Raw genomic sequence first — 23996 nt, 5'->3', positions numbered from 1 at the left:
CTCCGTTAAGTCTAGAGTATCAAGTAGGTCTCAGACTTGGGCTCCGTTAAGTCTAGAGTATCAAGTAGGTCTTAGACTTGGGTTCCGTTAAGTCTAGAGTATCAAGTAGGTCTCAGACTTGGGCTCCATAGAGTATCAAGGAGGTCTCAGACTTGGGCTCCGTTAAGTCTAGAGTATCAAGTAGGTCTCAGACTTGGGCTCCATACAGTATCAAGTAGGTCTCAGACTTGGGCTCCGTTAAGTCGAGAGTATCAAGTAGGTCTCAGACTTGGACTCCATACAGTATCAAGTAGGTCTCAGACTTGGGCTCCGTAGAGTATCAAGTAGGTCTCAGACTTGGGCTCCGTTAAGTCTAGAGTATCAACTAAGTCTCAGACTTGGGCTCCGTAGAGTATCAAGTAGGTCTCAGACTAGGGTTCCATTAAGTCTAGAGTATCAACTAAGTCTCAGACTTGAGCTCCGTAGAGTATCAACTAAATCTCAGACTTGGGCTCCGTAGAGTATCAACTAAGTCTCAGACTTGGGCTCCGTAGAGTATCAAGTATGTCTCAGACTTGGGCTCCGTTAAGTCTAGAGTATCAACTAAGTCTCAGAATTGGGTTCCGTTAAGTCTAGAGTATCAAGTAGGTCTCAGACTTGGGCTCCGTTAAGTCTAGAGTATCAAGTAAGTCTCAGACTTGGGCTCCGTTAAGTCTAGAGTATCAAGTAGGTTTCAGACTTGGGCTCCGTTAAGTCTAGAGTATAAAGTACTGGAGTACCAAGTCTCTGACTTGGGCTCCGTTAAGTCTAGAGTATCAACTAAGTCTCAGACTTGGGCTCCGTAGAGTATCAAGTAAGTCTAAGACTTGGGCTCTGTAGAGTATCAAGTAAGTCTAAGACTTGGGCTGCATTAAGTTCTCAAGTCTCAGACTTGAGCTCCGTAGAGTATCAAGTAGGTCTCAGACTTGGGCTGCATTAAGTCTAGAGTATCAAGTAGGTCTCAGACTTGGGTTCCGTTGAGTCTAGAGTATCAAGTAGGTCTCAGACTTGGGTTCCATTAAGTCTAGAGTATCAAGTAGGTCTCAGACTTGGGTTCCGTTAAGTCTAGAGTATCAAGTAGGTCTCAGACTTGAGCTCCGTAGAGTATCAAGTAGGTCTCAGACTTGGGCTGCATTAAGTCTAGAGTATCAAGTAGGTCTCAGACTTGGGTTCCGTTAAGTCTAGAGTATCAAGTAGGTCTCAGACTTGGGCTCTGTAGAGTATCAAGTAAGTCTAAGACTTGGGCTGCATTAAGTCTAGAGTATCAAGTAAGTCTCAGACTTGGGTTCCGTTAAGTCTAGAGTATCAAGTAGGTCTCGGACTTGTGCTCCGTTAAGTCTAGAGTATCAAGTAGGTCTCAGACTTGGGTTCCGTTAAGTCTAGAGTATCAAGTAGGTCTCGGACTTGGGCTCCGTTAAGTCTAGAGTATCAAGTAAGTCTCAGACTTGGGTTCCGTTAAGTCTAGAGTATCAAGTAGGTCTCAGACTTGGGCACCGTTAAGTCTAGAGTATCAAGTAGGTTTCAGACTTGGGCTCCGTTAAGTCTAGAGTATAAAGTACTGGAGTACCAAGTCTCTGACTTGGGCTCCGTTAAGTCTAGAGTATCAAGTAGGTCTCAGACTTGGGCTCCATAGAGTATCAAGGAGGTCTCAGACTTGGGCTCCGTTAAGTCTAGAGTATCAAGTAGGTCTCAGACTTGGACTCCATACAGTATCAAGTAGGTCTCAGACTTGGGCTCCGTAGAGTATCAAGTAGGTCTCAGACTTGGGCTCCGTTAAGTCTAGAGTATCAACTAAGTCTCAGACTTGGGCTCCGTAGAGTATCAAGTAGGTCTCAGACTAGGGTTCCATTAAGTCTAGAGTATCAACTAAGTCTCAGACTTGAGCTCCGTAGAGTATCAACTAAATCTCAGACTTGGGCTCCGTAGAGTATCAACTAAGTCTCAGACTTGGGCTCCGTAGAGTATCAAGTATGTCTCAGACTTGGGCTCTGTTAAGTCTAGTGTATCAAGTAAGTCTCAGACTAGGGCTCCGTTAAGTCTAGTGTATCAAGTAGGTCTCAGACTTGGGCTCCGTTAAGTCGAGAGTATCAAGTAGGTCTCAGACTTGGGCTCTGTAGAGTATCAAGTATGTCTCAGACTTGGGCTCCGTTAAGTCTAGTGTATCAAGTAAGTCTCAGACTTGGGCTCCGTTAAGTCTAGAGTATCAACTAAGTCTCAGAATTGGGTTCCGTTAAGTCTAGAGTATCAAGTAGGTCTCAGACTTGGGCTCCGTTAAGTCTAGAGTATCAAGTAAGTCTCAGACTTGGGCTCCGTTAAGTCTAGAGTATCAAGTAGGTTTCAGACTTGGGCTCCGTTAAGTCTAGAGTATAAAGTACTGGAGTACCAAGTCTCTGACTTGGGCTCCGTTAAGTCTAGAGTATCAACTAAGTCTCAGACTTGGGCTCCGTAGAGTATCAAGTAAGTCTAAGACTTGGGCTCTGTAGAGTATCAAGTAAGTCTAAGACTTGGGCTGCATTAAGTTCTCAAGTCTCAGACTTGAGCTCCGTAGAGTATCAAGTAGGTCTCAGACTTGGGCTGCATTAAGTCTAGAGTATCAAGTAGGTCTCAGACTTGGGTTCCGTTGAGTCTAGAGTATCAAGTAGGTCTCAGACTTGGGTTCCATTAAGTCTAGAGTATCAAGTAGGTCTCAGACTTGGGTTCCGTTAAGTCTAGAGTATCAAGTAGGTCTCAGACTTGAGCTCCGTAGAGTATCAAGTAGGTCTCAGACTTGGGCTGCATTAAGTCTAGAGTATCAAGTAGGTCTCAGACTTGGGTTCCGTTAAGTCTAGAGTATCAAGTAGGTCTCAGACTTGGGCTCTGTAGAGTATCAAGTAAGTCTAAGACTTGGGCTGCATTAAGTCTAGAGTATCAAGTAAGTCTCAGACTTGGGTTCCGTTAAGTCTAGAGTATCAAGTAGGTCTCGGACTTGGGCTCCATTAAGTCTAGAGTATCAAGTAGGTCTCAGACTTGGGTTCCGTTAAGTCTAGAGTATCAAGTAGGTCTCGGACTTGGGCTCCGTTAAGTCTAGAGTATCAAGTAAGTCTCAGACTTGGGTTCCGTTAAGTCTAGAGTATCAAGTAGGTCTCAGACTTGGGCACCGTTAAGTCTAGAGTATCAAGTAGGTTTCAGACTTGGGCTCCGTTAAGTCTAGAGTATAAAGTACTGGAGTACCAAGTCTCTGACTTGGGCTCCGTTAAGTCTAGAGTATCAACTAAGTCTCAGACTTGGGCTCCGTAGAGTATCAAGTAAGTCTCAGACTTGAGCTCCGTTAGGTCTAGAGTATAAAGTACTGGAGTACCAAGTCTCGGAATAAATAAGTCTAGAGTATCAAGTAGGTCTCAGACTTGGGTTCCATTAAGTCTAGAGTATCAAGTAAGTCTCAGACTTGGGCTCCGTTAAGTCTAGAGTATCAAGTAAGTCTCAGACTTGGGTTCCATTAAGTCTAGTGTATCAAGTAAGTCTCGGACTTGGGTTCCATTAGGCCAAAAAAAAATAAAAATCTGGTTCTGGTCAGGGTAAACTTTCTAAAGTGGTGCGACGACGCGCATTTTTTTTTTTTTCCTAATTTTTTTTTTTTTTGGCAAATTAGTAAATACACATTTTTGACACTTTACATGCTCTCGGAAGATGTCATACAACTCTGGAAGTTGGCACTGTTGTATGGCAAGTTTTATACGATGCGGATCAATCATCCATCAGGGCATCACTAGTCACATTTACAAATTTATCTTATCGCCCAGTGATTTGCAGTTATAATCCCGATTTGCAGTTATAATCCCATCCAAGATAATGAGTCTTGCCTTGCAACCACTGTATAATGTCATTGTGCAACTTGCAACGTTAAATAACGAGAAATAGGTCTGTCCAACGGACGTAGAGGAGGCAGTGTTTTCTTTCGAGCACCGTCCATCATCAGTCTGATACGCAGTCTGTATACGGTACGATGTTTGACACGTCTTTCCAACTCATCGCAGATGGAAAGACGTGTCGAACATCGTAGCGCATACATCCAGAGCTAACTGCTTACGCTACAGGAAAATCTTTGTATTCAGAAGGCAGAACGAAACGATCACCAGAACTAAGAACACCTCGAAAGTCAGCTGAATTGATATCAACATTTCGATTGCTCACGACGTACTCAAACTTCTGACATTTTCGAAACATGTGAGCGGTTTACCACCTAGCACAGTGAACACACTATTTCCCGTGATTCCCATCAACCACGCTCATCGTACATATTACGTACACATATCGTACGGGGGATTATGGGTATGCAACAGTACTAGAAGAAAAGGGTACCCGTTACCAAATAGAAGTGCGCCATCACACGAGTTAAATTTTTTCCGCTAGCCTTGCATACAGTGTTGATCGACGGTGAATTGTAAATAAGGAACGGGAAAGCAAAAATTATCGGAAAAAAAAGGATCGACGCGGGGGTATTCAGGGCACGCGCGCGCTGACCAGAACCAGACATATTTTTTTTTTGGCCTTAAGTCTAGAGTATCAAGTAGGTCTCGGACTTGGGCTCCGTAGAGTATCAAGTAGGTCTCAGACTTGGGCTCTGTAGAGTATCAAGTAGGTCTCAGACTTGGGCTGCATTAAGTCTAGAGTATCAAGTAAGTCTCAGACTTGGGCTCCGTTAAGTCTAGAGTATCAGTAGGTTTCAGACTTGTACTCCGTTAAGTCTAGAGTATCAAGTAGGTCTCAGACTTGGGCACCGTTAAGTCTAGAGTATCAAGTAGGTCTCAGACTTGGGCACCGTTAAGTCTAGAGTATCAAGTAGGTTTCAGACTTGTGCTCCGTTAAGTCTAGAGTATCAAGTAGGTTTCAGACTTGTGCTCCGTTAAGTCTAGAGTATCATGCCCTAAACAGCCCTGGCTGAAAATAATAGATGTAAACTCTGTCACAAGCCAAGCATGTGACAATAACAAGATCACAACGAAAATCAGTCTCAAACGCGTATCAAAGTCAGATTTACTACTGTCTACCATTGTTTACTATAATAACTGAGTCAGACATAAAACGGTACCCTCTATCATGTCAGAATCCCCTAAAGGAAGAACAATAGGCAGTATAACTAAATTCATGGCTGCTCAGGTTGGCTACTGATTGCCAGTTTTAACTCTTTTTTTCATACATATCATGCAATTCTGAAAGAACATTTTTCAAGGTTGTGGTATGAGGCATTTTGAATCACCTTTAAATAAAATTTAAAAAAAATCTTGGCTGCAAGACACATCAAGTTGAAAATAAAGTTGAAATATGAAAAACCTCCACAGTAAATCAGAAATTTATTTACAATTATATCTGTGAAGAATCCTTACAATTTAAGTAAGAGGGATTCTCCATACACTCACTGTTGCAGTTTTCGGACAAGGTCATGTTATTGGACGATTACTATTACATAGATAAACACTGCAAAAAAGAAACACCCATCAGTGCTGCTTAGACATTTTCCTTTGGGTCTTTTTCAACAGGGTTTAAAGTGAGAAATAACTTTGTGGATGACGTAGTCCCCTAATTTATAACCCTATATCAATAAATCAGTAATCGGACATGAATTTCAATTTATGTATTTGTTGCGTAAATTATAAATTTCACCACAGTGACTCCATTTGATTTAAATATTGGGCTAAAACATTGGCATAGTTGTATTTTAATCACCATTACACAAAAGGTGATTGTTTTTGCAAAGGAATTGTCATGAACACTGTCCTACTACCAAATTCGACCCCTGGATTCGATCATAGTTCATGGCACCACTTGGCAGTCTATTTGGGTGTGTAAATGTCAGTACAGTCCAATATCTGAGACACTTCTCTGCTTAAGATACGTCCCATATTTCTGTTTAAAAAACACCCAGATTTCATGGAAAATGTCATCTAGTTTGAACTGAGCACTGGGAGAAAACTATTAATGAGATATTTGTAGATTTAAATAAGAGCGAAGTGATATTCAAGTGATTTTGTAACATTTCCACGTACTTTGCTGTAGTGAAATCACTGGCAACTACAGCAGTGTTGTTACATGCGATTAGTGCTCTCAAAACTGATACCATAAAATTGTGTTGAATCAAAGCTTTAGTATCACCTGATCTTTTGTACAAATATGACAATATGACAGTTCTGAAGAAAACAGTGAGGATTGCGGGACGAGTCGATATCTGTCCAAAAACAGAGTCTGTCCGAAAACTACAACAGTGAGAGTACTCCTATCAAGATATGGTTGTAATCAATTCCTGATTTTTTGTGATTTTTTTAGTTTTAATAAGTTATTGGCATATTTTCGGTAGGCCACAAAAAAGAAAAAAAAAGTTTTTGGTCAGGAAATGTTGTCTAAAGTGGTTAGACTTTATCATCATTTTCTAAAAAACGACTGGCTCAATTAAAACGAAATTTATTGCATGTGTTCTGTAGGGTTTCGGTAAACATGCCATGAATATTAACAAGCAATTTACATAATTAATGGTTTTCAGGCTATATCTCAAGAATGCACACTTCAAATTCAATATAATTTGATAAATACATTTGCGATACTAAAGCGCACTTGTCCTGAAAATATTACTAATGCAGCTTTTAGTTTTATTGGCATATTTTTGTAAGCCACTAAAAAGGAAAAAAATAGTTTCCCATCAGGAAATGTTGTCTAAAGTGGTGCGAGGATGCGATTATTTTTGTTACATTCTCAACAAATGTTAATCAATCTACTTATCATTGCAGTTGCTGTTCTTTTTATTTAGTACTTTACAGCAAGTGTGTATGTGGGGCAGATATCATAGGCTAGTTCATGATTAGTTTTGCAGTTGTCTTCACTGGTGGCAATTAATGTAGGGAGAGTTACTTTTGTGTTTTTCCTTTCATCTGCAGACGGAATTGGCTGGACAAACATGAAAAAAAATTAACATGGGAAGGGGGGTACTTAAGTTATGGCTGCTGACCAGAAACAATTTTTTTTTGGCCTTTAAAACTCTTTCTACAGTGAGTGCTATGTTACAACGTTCTATAAAGCTTCACATTACATGTTGTGGTTGGCCAGGAGATCACTAACAGCAATGGGCAAATAGCAATCAATGAGAAAATATAACATTGCATATGTTCTGTTGTATTCCAACAATTGTCTGTAGGAACGACAATCTCAAAAGTTTGCCCTTACGGAAGGCATTCAGTTTAAATCTGGTTCAACGTTTATTTCCAACTAGAAGTGAAAACTGTAGTAATCTTTATAACTTATCCATAAAACTTCTTAGAATTAGTACTGTCCATACTTTAATCATGACATCTTTCCTTACCTATCTCTTCACAGGTACGTCCTGTCCAACTAGGAGTACAAATGCAAATAAAGCTGTCTACTCGTTCCTCACAAGTACCTCCATTCCTGCATGGGTTACTGATACAAGGTCGTGTTGCTGTAAAGTATAAATTACAATATGCTCTTTTTATATACCCATGATTAGGAGTTGTTTTATTGACAATCCAAAGAAAGAATATTTAGAAATATGTGTAATCAATTAAAAGCTATAGACAGAAGTGGGCTTTTTTTTTAGTAAATTTTACTAGTCAAGTGGGGTTACAATAGAACATAAGTAAGACTGACTTTATCTTGGCTGTATTTCTTTACACTTCTTGGCTCAGGATTCCACATTGTGCTACCCAATCAATCAATGTATAATTGACAGTTTCTACTATGATGCAAATGCCAGAGGTGCTATAAAATCAGAATTATCTGGTCATTTGTCATAGGTCACTAAATTCTTTGCTTTTTGTCACATTAATTGAAATGGAACTTGTCCAAAATATAGAAATAGAAATCTGGCTAAGAAGAACGAGACATTGGGATGTTCTGTTGTGCTAAAAATCCATGATGACAAAGCCAAAAATTATTACAAATTAAGTTAGAAAACAACATGTAATATGATATAGGAAGACTCAGACCAACATTTGTTTGGATAAAATAAAATTACTATGTGTTCATTGGGTTTGTGGATATTAAAGTTTTAATGTGCGTAGGTTGAACATGTATATGTTTTTGTGTCAGCACACAGGAACCATTCCCCCCCCCCCTAAAAAAAATAATAATATGCATGTTAGCATGGAAATGGCCATCTCTTGAGCAAAAATCACATTTTGTCATCCTGTAGTTCAGCAATGGAAACCTGGAGAGTCACTTAATGTTTTGCAAGACAGCTTTATCCTGACAATAATATAAGGTTTCTATTAGAGTGTAACAAATAGGGAAATATATCGTGACAGACCTGGACACTGATATAAAGAAAGTTACAACACTTTTTGTAATATGTTGCAGGAAGATTTAGACCAACATTTGTTCAAATGACATACAGGTACTATACGTTTGGTTAATACTAGTATATCACATTAACAATTTAATGTGTGTTGGTTGAACATTCATATATTTTGTGTGTGACAGGTTTCAGCTGGCATACATGATGTACAAGTCATTGAGAATGACATCACATAGTCCCCGCTATAATTGGGTTTTAAGGAATTATCACTACTCTGATCACGCAACAACATTTGTGAACCTAAAACAAACAGACTTAGATATGTTGTGTGTGCTTGTTGAACATGGGATATGCCTCCAACAATAAAGGATTGGTTGGGTATGGGGGATCATATCACGATGAAAATGGAGTCTGAGTTATGGCTTTGGACATGGAAAATTCACAAACAAAATGGCTGCCAGGCAGCCATATTGGATCATATCACGACGAAAATGGATATGCAGATGTATGTCATAGAACACTGTCCTAATACCAACTTTAAATGAGATCTGTTCAAACATGTCTGAGTTATGGCTTTGGACATGAACATTCGCAAACAAAATGGCTGCCAGGCAGCCATATTGGATCGTATCACAACGAAAATGGATATGCACATGTATGTCATAGAACACTGTCCTAATGCCAACTTTGAATGAGATCTGTTTAAGCATGTCTGAGTTATGGCTTTGGACATGGATAATTCACAAACAAAATGGCTGGCAGGCAGCCATATTGGATCGTATCATAAAACAAATTGACGTGCATATGTATGCCATTGCATGTTGCCCCTGTACCAAGTTTGAAAAAAATCGGTCCAGGCATCTCCAAGAAACAGCTGCGGACGGACAGACGGACAGACGGACGGACGCACGGACGGAACCCAATCCATAAGTCCCCATTCTGGACTTCGTCCGCGGGGACTAAAAAGGACTCAGGTGAACATTGATCAATACTAAATACTATGTTTCAGTTTTTATGGCTTTGGACATAGAAAAATCGCAAACAAAATGGCTGCCAGGCGACCATATTGGATCGTATCACAACAACAATGAATATGCACATGTATGTCATAGAACACTGTCCTAATACCAACTTTGAATGAGATCTGTTTAAGCATGTCTGAGTTATGGCTTTGGACATGGAAAATTCACAAACAAAATGGCTGCTAGGCGGCCATATTGGATCATATCATGACAACAATGGATATGCACATGTATGTCATAGAACACTGTCCTAATACAAACTTTAAATGAGATCTGTTCAAGCATGTCTGAGTTATGGCTTTGGACATGGAAAATTCGCAAACAAAATGGCTGCCAGGCAGCCATATTGGATCGTATCATGATGAACATGGATATGCACATGTATGTCATAGAACACTGTCCTAATACCAACTTTGAATGAGATCTGTTCAAGCATGTCTGAGTTATGGCTTTGGACATGGAAAATTTGCAAACAAAATGGCTGCTAGGCGGCCATATTGGATCGTATCATAAAACAAATTGACGTGCATATGTATGCTATTGTATGTTGCCCCTGTAGCAAGTTTGAAAAAAATCGATCCAGGCATCTCCAAGAAACGGCTGTGGACGGACGGACGGACGGACGGACGCACGGAACCCAATCCATAAGTCCCCGTCCCGGACTTCGTCCGGCGGGGACTAAAAACCAGTAAATGACAGTTTAAATAGACTGTGACATTCCTTCACCTTTGAGGTATACTTTTAGGGTGTTGCAAAACTTAAACCAAATACAAGCCTGGTTATCTTTGTTAGAGGATTATTAAGACACTATTGTCATTAAATTTAAATACTGTGTATAAACAAATATATATCATTATTAGCACAACAACGAAAGTGTTACCATGACAACTGCCAACAAGTGTTCATGGAAGCCACAGGCCCCCCCCCCCAAAAAAAAAAAAAAAAAAGAAGTATTTCTTGTAGTAACTACAACAGGTTCTTCAGTTTGTACACTATATCGCATGCTTTCAGTTCAAAGAGGACAACAACTATGGCATGGCATTTAAGGCAATCAAAAAGATACACTGACAACACATGAAGGGGTTGTTCATTTCTTATCTGTTATGTGTAGATCCTTGACAATTTCAGGCACATTTAATAGCATTAATATTTATATTACCTTTATGATTTTAAAATAGGAAGACATAGCTATTTGACCCTGAAGATGAAGGTCAAAGTCAAAAGACAGTGTGTCATTAGGAAAGCTCATCATGGATAACCACAAGGAAGGCACTTTTAATATGACAAATTTGGCCATCATTTTGCTGTTATCGTGGGGGTTGTGAAATGAAGTGATGTGTATGTGCAGACTATAGCATCTGACATTTGTACAAGGTTTGGTTAAAATCAGTCCATGCATATCAGAGATTTACATATTTAAACTTTGAAAATAATATGGCTATTTGACCTTGAAGATGGAGGTCAAGGTCAAAAGTCAATGTGCCATTAAAAATCTCATGATTGATAATATGGGTGAAGACACTTGATTGAGGTTTCTATCTGTTAAACTTCAAGAGTTATTGGGCAAAGTGTGAATATTTATGACAAATAAGGCTGCCATTTTGCTGATATTGTTGGAGTTGTGAAATGAAGTGATGTGTACATGCAGACTATAGCATCTGACATTTGTACAAGATTTGGTTGAAATCAGTCCATGCATATCAGAGATATACATACACACTTTGACAATAATATGGCTATTTGACTTTGAAGATGGCGGTCAAGGTCAAAAGTTAATGTGCCTTAAAAAGCTCATGATTGATAAAATGGGTGGAGACGCTTGAATGAGTTCTCTAGCTGTTAAACTTCAAAAGTTATTGGGCAAAGTGCAATTATTTGAGACATATGCTCCCATTTCACTGTTGTCATGAGGGTTATAAAACCTAGCAACGTGCATATGCCCTTCATAACATCTGACATTTGTACCAGGTTTGGTTGAAATTGGCGCATACATATTGGAGATACAGGTGGACATGGAAGGAAAGACAGACAGACGGATGGGACCCAACATAGTAGCCCACGTCGGGCTTTGCCCTTTAAGGGCTAATAATATAGCAAAGTCCCATGTTGTTGTTCCTATGAAATGAGACAAATTGCATATATATTGATGAGCAACTACAAATCTGAAAAATACCGTAAACCTGGAAATGTTCACGCAAGATTTATTTTCGCTAATTTCGCTACAAAACAAAAACACGAAAATAAGTAGTAGCAAAAATATATATTTCTACATAATGCAATGTACCAGTATGGTTTTTAGTGAAAATTAATCTTTGTGAACTACATGAAGACTGTAAAATCGCAAAATTTTCTAGTCGTGAAAATATGCAGGTTTACAGTAGCTTTGTAACACAACTGTAGAATTTGGGAATTTAAATGATTGATTGTGTAGGTTTTAGGTGACACTCTTTTTTCTTGGCACACTGATTCATACCTATCAATTTCACCTTTACACAAGATACTCGTGTCTGGTCTGGTAATGTCACCTCTTGAATACTCCACAGGAGTAAAACAAGGCTGTTAACTTTTTTCATTCTTCATAGAAAAACTAATTCTTACGCTGTCAAATTCCAGTAACATGGGCATTCAACTTACTCAAGACATTTATGACTGGTTTGCTCTTGACGTTGTAATTTTTGCACATACGATTAGAAATCTACAACAACTTATTAAATTAATCAACCTAAACACATTAAAACTTTAATATGATCCACAAACCCAATACATAGTATCTTTTTTTTATCCGAACAAATGTTGATCTTAGTCTTCCTACACCATGTTGCATATAATTGTGTTCTAACCTAATTAGAAAATTTGTAATAGTTTTTGGCTCTGTCATGGATTTTCATTTTCCAGATATTTTCCTGTTGCGGTTGACATCAGTAATGCTGGCCCTGGTGGAACACTATTCAAAGTGTCTTTTACTGGACAAAAATATTGAATTTGTCAAACTTATGAAAACACACCTGATTCAATAGCTTTGTGAAACTATGAAGATAAGCTCTAATCATCCTACCTGGCAATGCATTGTCCATAACACTGATTGAGAAACCTCTCTCTGTCTTCTCATGATCACTCTGGAATCGTATCCATATTGTATTCCCTGTAGATATGAAATTATCTGGCCAATCCAGGCCTGTCTGCTCCATAACTCGACTAGCAGAATTTTCAGGGTTGTTCCCGTTACCTCCATCTAGTTTGTCATAATGCAGCTCAGTGACAAAGTCATTGACAACAACTCTCATACGACGGCCAGGTTCGATACTGAGAATCCACAAACAATACTCGTTGTCGTCGTAATTTGCAGGATAGTTGGGATTTTCAATTTCAATGGAACTCATAGGAGCAAGTGTGTAGTTGGCAACACAACCCATTGCTGGAGAGTAAAAATACTAGTTATTCAATATTCATACAATTCCGTGATATGAATAGTTCATACAACTATACCTACTGTCATGACAGTAATGGTAACCAACTGAACACAAATAGACACTTCTCCATGTATTAACCTTTTTGAGTTAATTGGTAAAACTTGATTGTTCACTACAAATATGGCCGCCATTGAGTAAAAATATTTCCAATGGCACTGAGAACAACCATAGTTGGTGGTTGGTATGGGCATGGTCTTGTTGCTAGGTATATTTACATACATTTAAAAAATATTTATTCATTTATCTACCCATCCTTGTTATCTTTGTAATATGCATCCTAATGTCACTGTTGCTAAGAGTGTGGTCATGGTTGCGAGGGCAAATTGTGTCAAAATGTTTTCAACAATAACTGCAGAATGAATAACATCTCCAGAAACATTCCCACCAAGTTTCAACCCCATTCATCATGCAGTTTCAAGACATAAGTTTTTGACGAAAACTGAGATTTTAATTTGCATATCTCTGCATCATGTTGTGAATACAGCTCCATCAACACATCCCCAGATGAATCCCCATTAAATTTGCCCAATCTTGTCAGTAGTTTTGTAATTTAAGTTTTTTGGCTGAAAATAAATAATTTTTTTTCCCACCCAAATCACTTACCGGTGGTAAGATCATTTTGGGTTGAACAATTTCCCAACTAGACACCAAAGGTAATACACCCATTAAATATCATGGCAATCAGTCCAGCAGTTTGTGAGTTTTAGTTGTTTACACACACACACACACACACACACACACACACACACACACACACACACACACAGACAGACTGACACTTTGCCATGCTTATAGCACTACTGAACCTTATCAGATCAGTTCTGCAGTGGTGCCAAAAATTGATATGAGCACCTAAAGTAATGCATTATTGAATGTGCATATGTATCTGGTTCTGCATTATCTATAGACATGACCTAAAGACATTAGCTACAAATTGTCTGCAATATAAATATCTTCATTTTGATGATCTATGAATTGAGTCTATGACTGAAGTAATGTTTAGCTTTGCAGTATTAAATATAACGATTGTTTACTACAAATATGGCTGCCATTCAGTAAAAATTAAATGAGCACCAAAAATAATGGTTGTGTATACTTCTTTTCTTCAATATTTACATAATGTCATGTAAACATGATAAAAAAAAACTGGCAATATGTAAACACTACAATGTGTCTCTGGTAGGCAGGAACTGGCTTGATCTTAACAATGAGCCCTTAAGGGCGATATGAAGGTCTCCAAAGAAAGCTTGCATCTGATAAAGTGAGTGCTTGAATTGAGTCTCTATGAATTACAGTTTTTGAATTATACAGTAAATAATGATTTTTAACTATGGCTTTCATTCAGTCAAAGTGATATGAGCAACAAAACTAATGCTTGTCTATTGTTCCTCTCCTTCACTATTTACTTGTAAACATGATTAAAAAGAAATGGGCATTATGTAAACACTACAATGTATCTGTGATAGACAGGAATTGGCTTGATTTTGATAATTGACCCTGAAGATCAAGGTCAAGTTCAAAGGTGACGGTCTCAAAAGATAGCTCACATCTGATAATATTGGGTAAACACTCAAATGGAGTCTCAGTGTATTACAGTTTTTGAGTTATGCAGTAAATGTTGATTTTTAACCACAACTATGGCCACCATTCGGTAAAAATGACGCATTCTGGACACAGACGGATGGAGCCTATTTTAATAGCACTCCCTTCGGGGACTAGACAGCTCACACCCCTTGAATTTTTAAAGTTACATATGTTATGGTATTGTGAAAATATAATATAATATAGAATCTTTCACACAAAAAAAATCAAAAATAAATATCAATTTTGAGATTGATAATCAAGAACAATGCAGAACAAAAAGATGGGGGTAGGAGTATGACATTAAAACAAAGTGACCATATAGAAGTACAACATGGGTAATACACTGACTGATGGAATTTAACTTAAAACACAAAGAAAACAATTTTACTTACGAATTTCACAATGAAATCCTCTCCAACCAAAAGCACAATCACACATATAACCATTAACAAAATCATTGCATGTACCACCATTTTGACAGGGTTGACTCAGACATTCATTTATTTCTAGTAAACAAAGTAAGCAACAACAACAACAACAACAACAACACATTAACAAATGTTCTATGAACAGATAATATTGGTTTAAATTAAAACATGAATGATACTACTCTAATGATGAAATCAAACTTCACCACACAACAAATACACATTTTCTATTGAAATTCCAACAAGTGACTTAGCAGCCTGAGTAAGATAATCATGTGGGGCATCAAACTACCTAACATCTACAATCAGCTGATCATACTGCCACCTAGTGGTCAGCTGTAACTATGGAATGTGTCACTCTGATGAGAATCATCAAGAAAGACAGATTGAAAGCTCAATGCTAAAAACTTGTAACTTGCCTTTGTAAAGTATTTGATCTACCAAGCTAATGAACATTTTTGGTCAATTAGTGTTGTTATTTTGTAAACAATGTCTACTGATTACAGTTAATGGTTATAATTAGTAATAATTTAATAATTGGCTACAATTGCTAGTTTTGCATTAAATTGAAACAACTGAAACAGAGTTATTTTACAATAATTGATAGAAATGCTATGAGTGAGTGTGGTACACAGTTAAACTGCTTTACTAGCCTAGGGTGTTATGGGTTGTATATAAGTTAGCACACAGTCAAATCACTTTACTGAGTTGCATGTAAGTGTGGCACATAGTGAAATCACATTACTGCAGGCCAGGGGTGTTATGGATTGTATATAAGTGGCACACAGTGGAATCACTTTACCTGGGTGTTATGGGTTGTAAGTAAACCCTGACTGCACACACAGTAACTTTATATACCTACCTTGTTCACATCTTACTCCAGTCCATCCAGGTGGACAAGTGCAGGTATAGAAATTACGGTTGTTCTCACAAGTACCGCCATTCATACATGGTGAACTCAGACATGGATTGATCTCTGATGTAAGGACCCAAAGAAAGGACATATGATATATATCATGTAAATAACACTGATTAATTATATTTGAAATCAATATTTTACATTTTGCTGTTTCACAAATGTAAAGTTGTATGACAGTATGGTTGTTTACATCAATTGATTCTTAAATGATATCACTCAGGACTTTGACCATTTCACATTGAAGTCTTTCAATTAAAGTTTGCAAATGAAAATTCAAATGTTGTGGCAAAATAGATTGTTGCATGCCACTATAAAAAAGCCATCATTCATTTGTTTGCAGCTCAAATAATTTTTGTTGTAGTAAAGTCACTATTTAGCTATTTTGCATGTTTGATACATATCATATGGTAGTGCGCCTAGCTGGCAGCCTCCACACCAGGCTCTTCAGTTTTTGTGCATATATCTGCTTGTTTTTCCTGGAGGAACTTCCTTTTAGCCAGATAGACTTTATGAACATTCACCTTCTCCAACTGTTGTCATTGGAATCCAGAATCTGGTTTATTTCCACTGTTTTTTGTCGAAACTATTTTGAAAGTTTGTGGTTTGGTTGGATTCTACTTCTACTACAGTGCTGATGGTCAGTATTGTTTTTGGATTGCTTTCTTATGGTAATCTGAATCATGCATATACTAGGAAGCTGTTATACCTGTTCAACAAAGTGTCAACCAATGAAAGGTTACCCAACCACTGTCTGGATGTCATCAAATTATGTCATCTGCAAACCAGACCACCAACCCATAGAGGCAAGAGAACTGGTATTCACAAGCATCACCTCATGAGTACACCACATGCAGTTTCAATCACATATCTTCCCTGATGCCAGTGTGAAGATTAAGCCCAGCACACTTGTGAGTGACCAATGCTAGCCCTTAGCAATATTCTCAAGAACTATCGACCTGTCTCTAATCTAAGACTTCCATTTCTTTCCAAGGTACTTGAGAAGATAGTTGTTTTTCAAATCAACACCTATTTAACAACAAACTTACTCCTTGAACCATTTCAGTCAGCATATTGGAAACACATAGCACGGAAACAGCTCTTTTAAAGGTTCACAATGACATCTGCTTATCACTCAGGCTGGATTCTGGAAAATATGTTCTACTCATCCTTCTCGACCTCTCAGCTGCGTTTGATAACATCAACCATGGAATATTACTTTATAGACTAGCCAACCTTGGTATTACTGGTATAGCTCTAACATGGTTTACATCCTATCTGAAGAACCGGTATCAATCAGTAACAATCTCACAAGTGAACCATCAGCTCTCAGTTATGGGGTACCACAAGGATCAGTACTTGGACCTCTCTTGTTTACAACTTGCATTACACCTCTGGGAGAATTAATATGTCATCACAATTTGCAGATTCATCAGTATGCAGATGATAATGAAATACACCTTGCTTTCTCCCACCAAGACACAGGGTAAAGGACAAATAATCAATTTTGTACTCGCGATTTTCTGGATTTCTAATATTATTTTCTGTATATTTCAAATAAAGTTTTAAATACTGTTTCCTCTCACTGTTTTTTTTCTATTTCCAATTTCAGCTTTGCATTAATTAGTAGCTTGCTAGAACAAACTCACTAATTGCCCAAATTAACGCATTATGCAGTGAGTGTAAACATCTACATCCGAATAATGACCTGTACTACTACCAGTCGATCAGTAGATGTTTACACTCACAGCATAATACGTTAATTTGGGCAAATAGTGAGTTTGTTCTAGCAAGCTACTAATTAATGTAAAGCTGATAAACTCAGATAAGACAGTTATATCAGGTAGGAATAGAAAAAAAAAACAGTGAGAGGAAACAGTACTTAAAACTTAGTTTGAAATATACAGAAAATAATATTCGAAATCCGGAAAATCGGGAGTACAATATTGATTATTTGTCCTTTACCCTGTGACCAAGATTCACCTTCCGCTACACATTCAATGGAGACCTGTGTCCATGATATTAAGCAATGGATGACACACAACAAACAACAACTAAATGACAACAAAACTGAAGTTCCCCTCATCCATTCTAAATTCAACCACTTGTCAGACCCGATTGATCATATCAACATTGGTTCTGTACCCATTACACCAGTCAGATCAGATCGTAACATTGGAATATTCTTTGATAATATCCACATGTTTAACCACCACGTCAAGAATACCTACAAATCAATCTATACACATCTTTGTCGCATTGCATGACAGTCACAAACCATTAGCGGTCCAAGTGCAACAAACCCGCGGGCTTGCCTGTCATAAAAGTTGTTTGCATCTCTAAAGCTGTTTGTATAGTGTTACTTATAATAGCCTAATAAATTGATAACAACTGATATAAGACGGAGATAAGGTTTGCCTCAATTGACTCACTCCTTAGAAATGATCTTACGCTGTGAACTACACTTTTGAATTATACTGATTTTTGTTATTAGAGAAAAGGTTACACGATGAAATTAAGTCACACATTCTTCGCTTACATTAAAGTTGTGGGATTTCAACTCGAAATGAGCATTAATCCAAGCTATTGGTAATTCGAATTGTTCGACTCCCCCCCCCCCCCCCCCCCCCCCCCCCATTGAGAATATTGTTTCATGTTGAAATGCCAAAAGTAGTGCCGGTGGGTAATAAAATGCTTTACAGCTGTTTACTTGTGTTATGTAAGAGCCCATCATCACATGTGTAAATATTGGTACTCTTTGATAACAAGTCCACTTGCTTGGCTAATGGCTTGTCCCAGTAATGGCATCTATAAAGCAATACATCACTGATGACGTTTGTTGTACTATAATCCATGCAATCCTATCAGCCAAGTTTGACTACGGTAATGCATTATTATACGGACTAACACCACCATAAACCTATTACAACGTGCTCAAAATACAGTGGCAAGGATCATCTCTCGTACCAAGAAGTTTGAACACATTTCTCTGGTTCTCATCGGCCTGCATTGATTACCAGTTTGTTTCAGGATTGACTTCATAATTTTACTGTTGACATATAAAGCCCTTCATGGCTTAACTCCAGAGTACATTTGTGATCTTCTCAAGTCTTACACCAAGTCACACTCTACGTTAAAAAACAAGAATCTGCTTGCAACAATAAATTACAGACAAGTCACCTATGGAGGTCGTTCATTCTCATGTGTCGCCCCCAAACTATGGAACTCTTTGCCACTTGACATTCACCAAGCCTCCAGCCTGGATTGTTTCAAAACAAAACCGAAGACTTATTTGTTCATCACCAAAGCATATGTTGTGCTTTAGCCATTCAGTTCTACTGAACAGAACATTGCTCTGGAAATTGGTGCTATAGAAATTTGATTGATTGATTAATTGATGTACTTACGTCTCTCACAGTTGTCACCCTCAAAGTCTGGTAGACAAGTACATATATAGTAGGTGCAGTAGTTACTACAAGTACCACCATTCTGACATGGGTTGCTAGAACATCTGTCGATAGCTGAAATATACAGAGAAACAAATCTCCATAGAAGACACACTCCCCTCAAATACATTACTTCTATATGACTCAATGGAGACATTATTTAAAAAGAAAATAGTGGCAACAAATAAATACACTACAAAGTGTTTGTGATAATGTAGGAAATTGCTGAATTTCAGTAACTGAACCTGAAGATCAAGACCAAAGGTCAATATCTAAAAAAAAGTTTAAACCTGGCAATATGGGGTAGACACATGAATGTAGTCTCTATGCATTGATGTTTTTGAGTTTTGTGGTAAATCATGATTGTTCACTACAAATATGGCTGGCATTGAGTAAAAGTGATATGAGCACCAAAAATAATGCATGTATATAGATATGTTTATCTGGTTCTGTATTATCTCTACAAATGATATAAAAGAAATTAGCCACACATACAATTAAATGCTACAAAGTGTCTGCAGTATACAAGTAATGGCTTAATTTTGATGGTCGACCCTGTAGGTCAATGTACAGATCAAAGATCATTGCCATACAAAAAACCTTGCATGGGAGTGTATGGGGTTAAACACTAGAATCGAGTCTTCGTGTATCACAGTTATTGAGTTATCTTTTTAAAACTTTATTGCAGGATACAATCCATCTACAAAAAACACTGAATCCAATACAATAAAACATACATAAAACCACATAAGAATACTGCCAATGCTATTGTAGCACAACTGTACACTTTTTAAAAATGCTTATCCATATGCTAGTCCATGCTAACAATAGGTGTTCATTTGCTGAATGACTATCCAGTTGCCTATCCAACCATGTTGCTATCTTTGTGATATATGTGATAATTTGGCTGTTGCTATGGGTGTGGTCATGTTGCTAGATATATTTGCATACATTTTTGATGTTTTTGTTCACTTGTGTATGCATTCCTGATATCATCTTGCAACATACATGATCATTTGGCTGTTGCTATGGGTGTGGTCTTGTTCCTAGGCATATTTGCATACATTTTAAAACGTTTCAACTTATTCAGTTGTCTATTAATCCTCGTTATCTTCGCAATAGATGTGATAATTTGGCTGTTGCTATGGGCGTGGTCTTGTTGCTAGGCATATTTGCATACACTCTTTGAATGTTGTATCACTTGTCTACAAATCCCTGTTGTTATCTTAGTGAAATACACCACCGTTTGACTGTTGCTATGGGTGTGGTCATGGTTGCTAGGAATATTTGCATACATTGATTAAATGTATTACGCACTTGCCTACCAGATGATGTTGTTATTTAAAGGCCAAGGTCCAAACAGGCTATGTGCCCATGCTACGGAAGTAGGTTTGTGCATGTGCAACGGAATACGTTTGTTTATCTGGGAGGAGCATTTGGTAAATCCGACCCAGGTAGTTTATCAACATATTAGTGGCTGTTCACAAATATTGGTTACATGTAGTTCTTGCCTAATCCGAAGAGTCCCTTGTTATATATTTTTTTCAAGTCTAGTGGCAGTGTTTCTGCTACGTTTTTTTCCAGTGCATACGTACGGCCAGACACCCAGTCTGGGTGAAACCCATAGACAATAGAGAGAGATTGTCTATGGTGAAACACGTATTTCTATAAACTTATACATACAAATTATAACCAGAAAAATTATATTTTGAGGGACCTGTTCTAATACGATCCAAACACTATTACACAGTGACAATTTGTATCATTGAAATTGTAAACTGAAATTCTTGGGTACGAACAAACTTACTTACTTGTATCATTTGTACAAGGTACTAGATTACAGTTGCACACGTACACACTGGCGTCGGCATTTGGTCGATCATTATCACACCAAAATCGTTAGATAGATGAGATTTTTTTTTTACAGATTACATGTAGGCCGTGTTTTGACAACATAATCGTGAAAACTTCAAAATTAACTTCACAAGTATCGCACGGGTCAGAGCGGACTAAGCTTTGCACTTCCATACTTACTGTACACTGGGTAGCTAGCTACGTGCGATCTCGAGTTTGGTAGAAATGTCATTGATGTTCCCGTTATTTTCCTTCCGTGTTCTAATTCTTTGAAAGTATCTGTTATTACTGTTTTATGATTGATTAAACTTGTATTTCCAAACCCAATGTCCCATCTCAGAAAACAGTCAATAAAATCACATACATGTGCTTCTCCGAGTTATCCCGATGTGTATGAGTACCACCCCAGCTATTTCAAAACAAACGCATAAATGCATACGTCGTGATGGGGTGAGTACGGACTCTTATTTGGTCTCCGCTCTGTCTCCTAGCGTATGTTTGACTACGATGTCAGTCGATGTCATTTACATGACGAGGATTATTGCTGGATAGTGCCATAACATATGGAAACGATTTTTGAGAAATCTGGAAAGAATTTAATACGATTACTCAACTTTCAAATTTGAATGAAACAAATATTTATGATGCCTCCATGATTGTACTTGTAGTCTTGTCAGTTCGCGTTACGTTCATCTCCACAACATGCACAGAGCTAGAGATCGTATACGTAGAGAACAGTCAATAGGTATTCATAGGAACTAGACTAGGCAGTGATGTATGATCTATGTGTACAACATAGGCAGTTGTCCTTGAAATTTGATGATCATAATAGAAATAAAAGAGTTGCCAACGTTAGATTTGTTTATGAATTATATCACTCGTTTATCAGTATCAAATGTCGCACTAAATGTTTCAAACATGTCTTGCTTCGGGTCATCAGAAAATTTAACTGAAAGTATGGGAATTCTTGATCGAAATATATTCAGTCATAAAATCCTCAGGTTTCTTACAATTTCCAATACTTGTTACAAGAAAGGCTGCATTCCAAGAATATTTGGTTAGCTACTTACATCTGATGCCATATTCTACGTGACACGCACGATCATTGTGCAGTTTGCACCACATGGTGTGCCTCGCCTCCTGTACACGTACCGTACGTCTATCTTGTCTGTCAGTGCTACATTTTACTTCCTCTCTTCATTTTTCTCAGATGTTTTAAGAATTTGAAAATAGTCAGTGTCCGATCGACAAAATTTCTTTCCGCTGAAGTTTAGAAAACATTTAATTCTACTCTACGTAAACGTCGTGTTGTTGCATCATACATCATGAGACGTCACATTGACCTCACACTTTGCTTCGCGCTTCACGTCCGGTCCCTATGAAACTAGTTCGAAGGCTTTCGCTAGCGATAGCGTGGCCAGTCTTGTTTTACCGCGTAATCCTCAAATGTTTTCCAAATAATAATGAATTTATTTCTTTTTTTTTACACTTTGGGTATTTTACTTGCTATTAGTACTTCTGGGAAACTCATATTTATTTTCCGACCTTAGAATTTTTTTCAATGGTCGTCAGGTTTTAGTACTTTCCTTAGCCGGTCCACAACTAAACTGTTGTACGTTATACTTATAAGTTATAGCTGGGCATTGTGACCGGTAGGTAACCGGCTATTATCCACATCACTGCCTACTAGGTATAGGTACGTCAACGACACAACTACTTGACAGAAAACACTTGTCGCGTGCACAAAAAGTTGTATGAAATTGTGATTTTACTAAGGAGTGTAGCAACCCAGAACGTACATAATCAAACTGAGAAACATTTTGGTTTCATTTTATGTCATTCTATTTCAGTAACAATGTTACAGTATCATTTTCACGTACCGTTCGCACATGTGAGAATATCGGGCTAACAGAGTGCATACAGACTCTTTTGTTCGCTTGTATTGTTTGCATTCGGTATTTGGCATTTCGCACGTTGTTTATTTGCACCATTCACAGTGTCTTATCATGCTTTGTGTAACTTGTAAGCCTAATTGACAACTGGCCAACGGTTTTTACAAGACAAATTTGAAACAAATTTTGGGTCAGTTTGACGGTAAACCTGCTATATTGGCTACCAAACTTAGTTAACGTCAGTTATTTCATATATACAAACAGTATATATGAAATATGAGAGCCATGTGAAACTTTTTCTTTGCAAAATTGGATAAAGACATGAGGGCAAAGTCAGTGCTCCTTACAGCAGTTTGAATTTCCCGCATATGCATACATTACCCATAATCCTCTTTATATAGTGGACCTTGGCCTTTAACCAAAATATACTGCCATTCGGTTGTTGCTAAGGGCATGGTCATGGTTGCTAGGGCCAATTGTGTCAACATCTTTTGATGAAAATCTGCAGAATAACACTTCTAGAAACATCTTACCAAGTTTCAATCTCATTGATGAAGTACTTTTTTGAGATATAAGTTTTTGACCAAATTTCACATTTTTACACCTAATTTGCATATCACTGACGAGATCATAATATGCTTAAAATTTCTTCATCTATACACCTCCAGATGCATCCCCATTAAATTTCAGCCCAATCTGCTCAGTAGTTTTGGAATTAAAGACTTTTGACCAAAAAGACACATTTTTAGCTCTAATTTGCATATCACTCGTCGTGAACAATTCTTAATCTAAACACCCTTAAGAATGTTCCCACCAAATTTCAGACCGATCTTCCCAGTACATTTTGAGTTTAAGTTTTTGACCAAAAATCACATTTTTTTACCCAAATCACTTACCGGTGGTAAGATCATTTTGATTTGAACAATTTCCCAACTAGACACCCAAAGTAATACACCCACCAAATATTTCATGGCAATTGGTCCGGCAGTTTTTGACTTTAAGTTGTTTACACACACACACACACACACACACACACACACACACAGAGAGACAGACACACACACACACACACACACACACACACAGAC

General features: G+C 37.8%; 1 protein-coding gene across 1 annotated transcript in view; it reads right to left on the bottom strand.

Annotated features, from left to right (window-relative positions):
- LOC144435554 (uncharacterized) overlaps positions 1–23996 on the bottom strand; it is a 450358-nt gene that overhangs the window by 58028 nt on the left and 368334 nt on the right. The window contains exons 198-202 of the mRNA XM_078124141.1: positions 19124–19237; positions 15663–15776; positions 14765–14878; positions 12374–12733; positions 7346–7462 (exon numbers count right to left, since the gene is read on the bottom strand). Of these exons, the coding sequence (XP_077980267.1) occupies positions 7346–7462; positions 12374–12733; positions 14765–14878; positions 15663–15776; positions 19124–19237 (819 nt within the window). The remainder of the gene's footprint in view (positions 1–7345; positions 7463–12373; positions 12734–14764; positions 14879–15662; positions 15777–19123; positions 19238–23996) is intronic.

Source organism: Glandiceps talaboti, chromosome 5 (genome assembly GCF_964340395.1).
Source record: "Glandiceps talaboti chromosome 5, keGlaTala1.1, whole genome shotgun sequence".
NCBI classification, from domain to species: domain Eukaryota; kingdom Metazoa; phylum Hemichordata; class Enteropneusta; family Spengelidae; genus Glandiceps; species Glandiceps talaboti.
The sequence above is the reverse complement of the archived record's forward strand: the minus strand, read 5'-3'. Positions and strand labels throughout refer to the sequence as shown.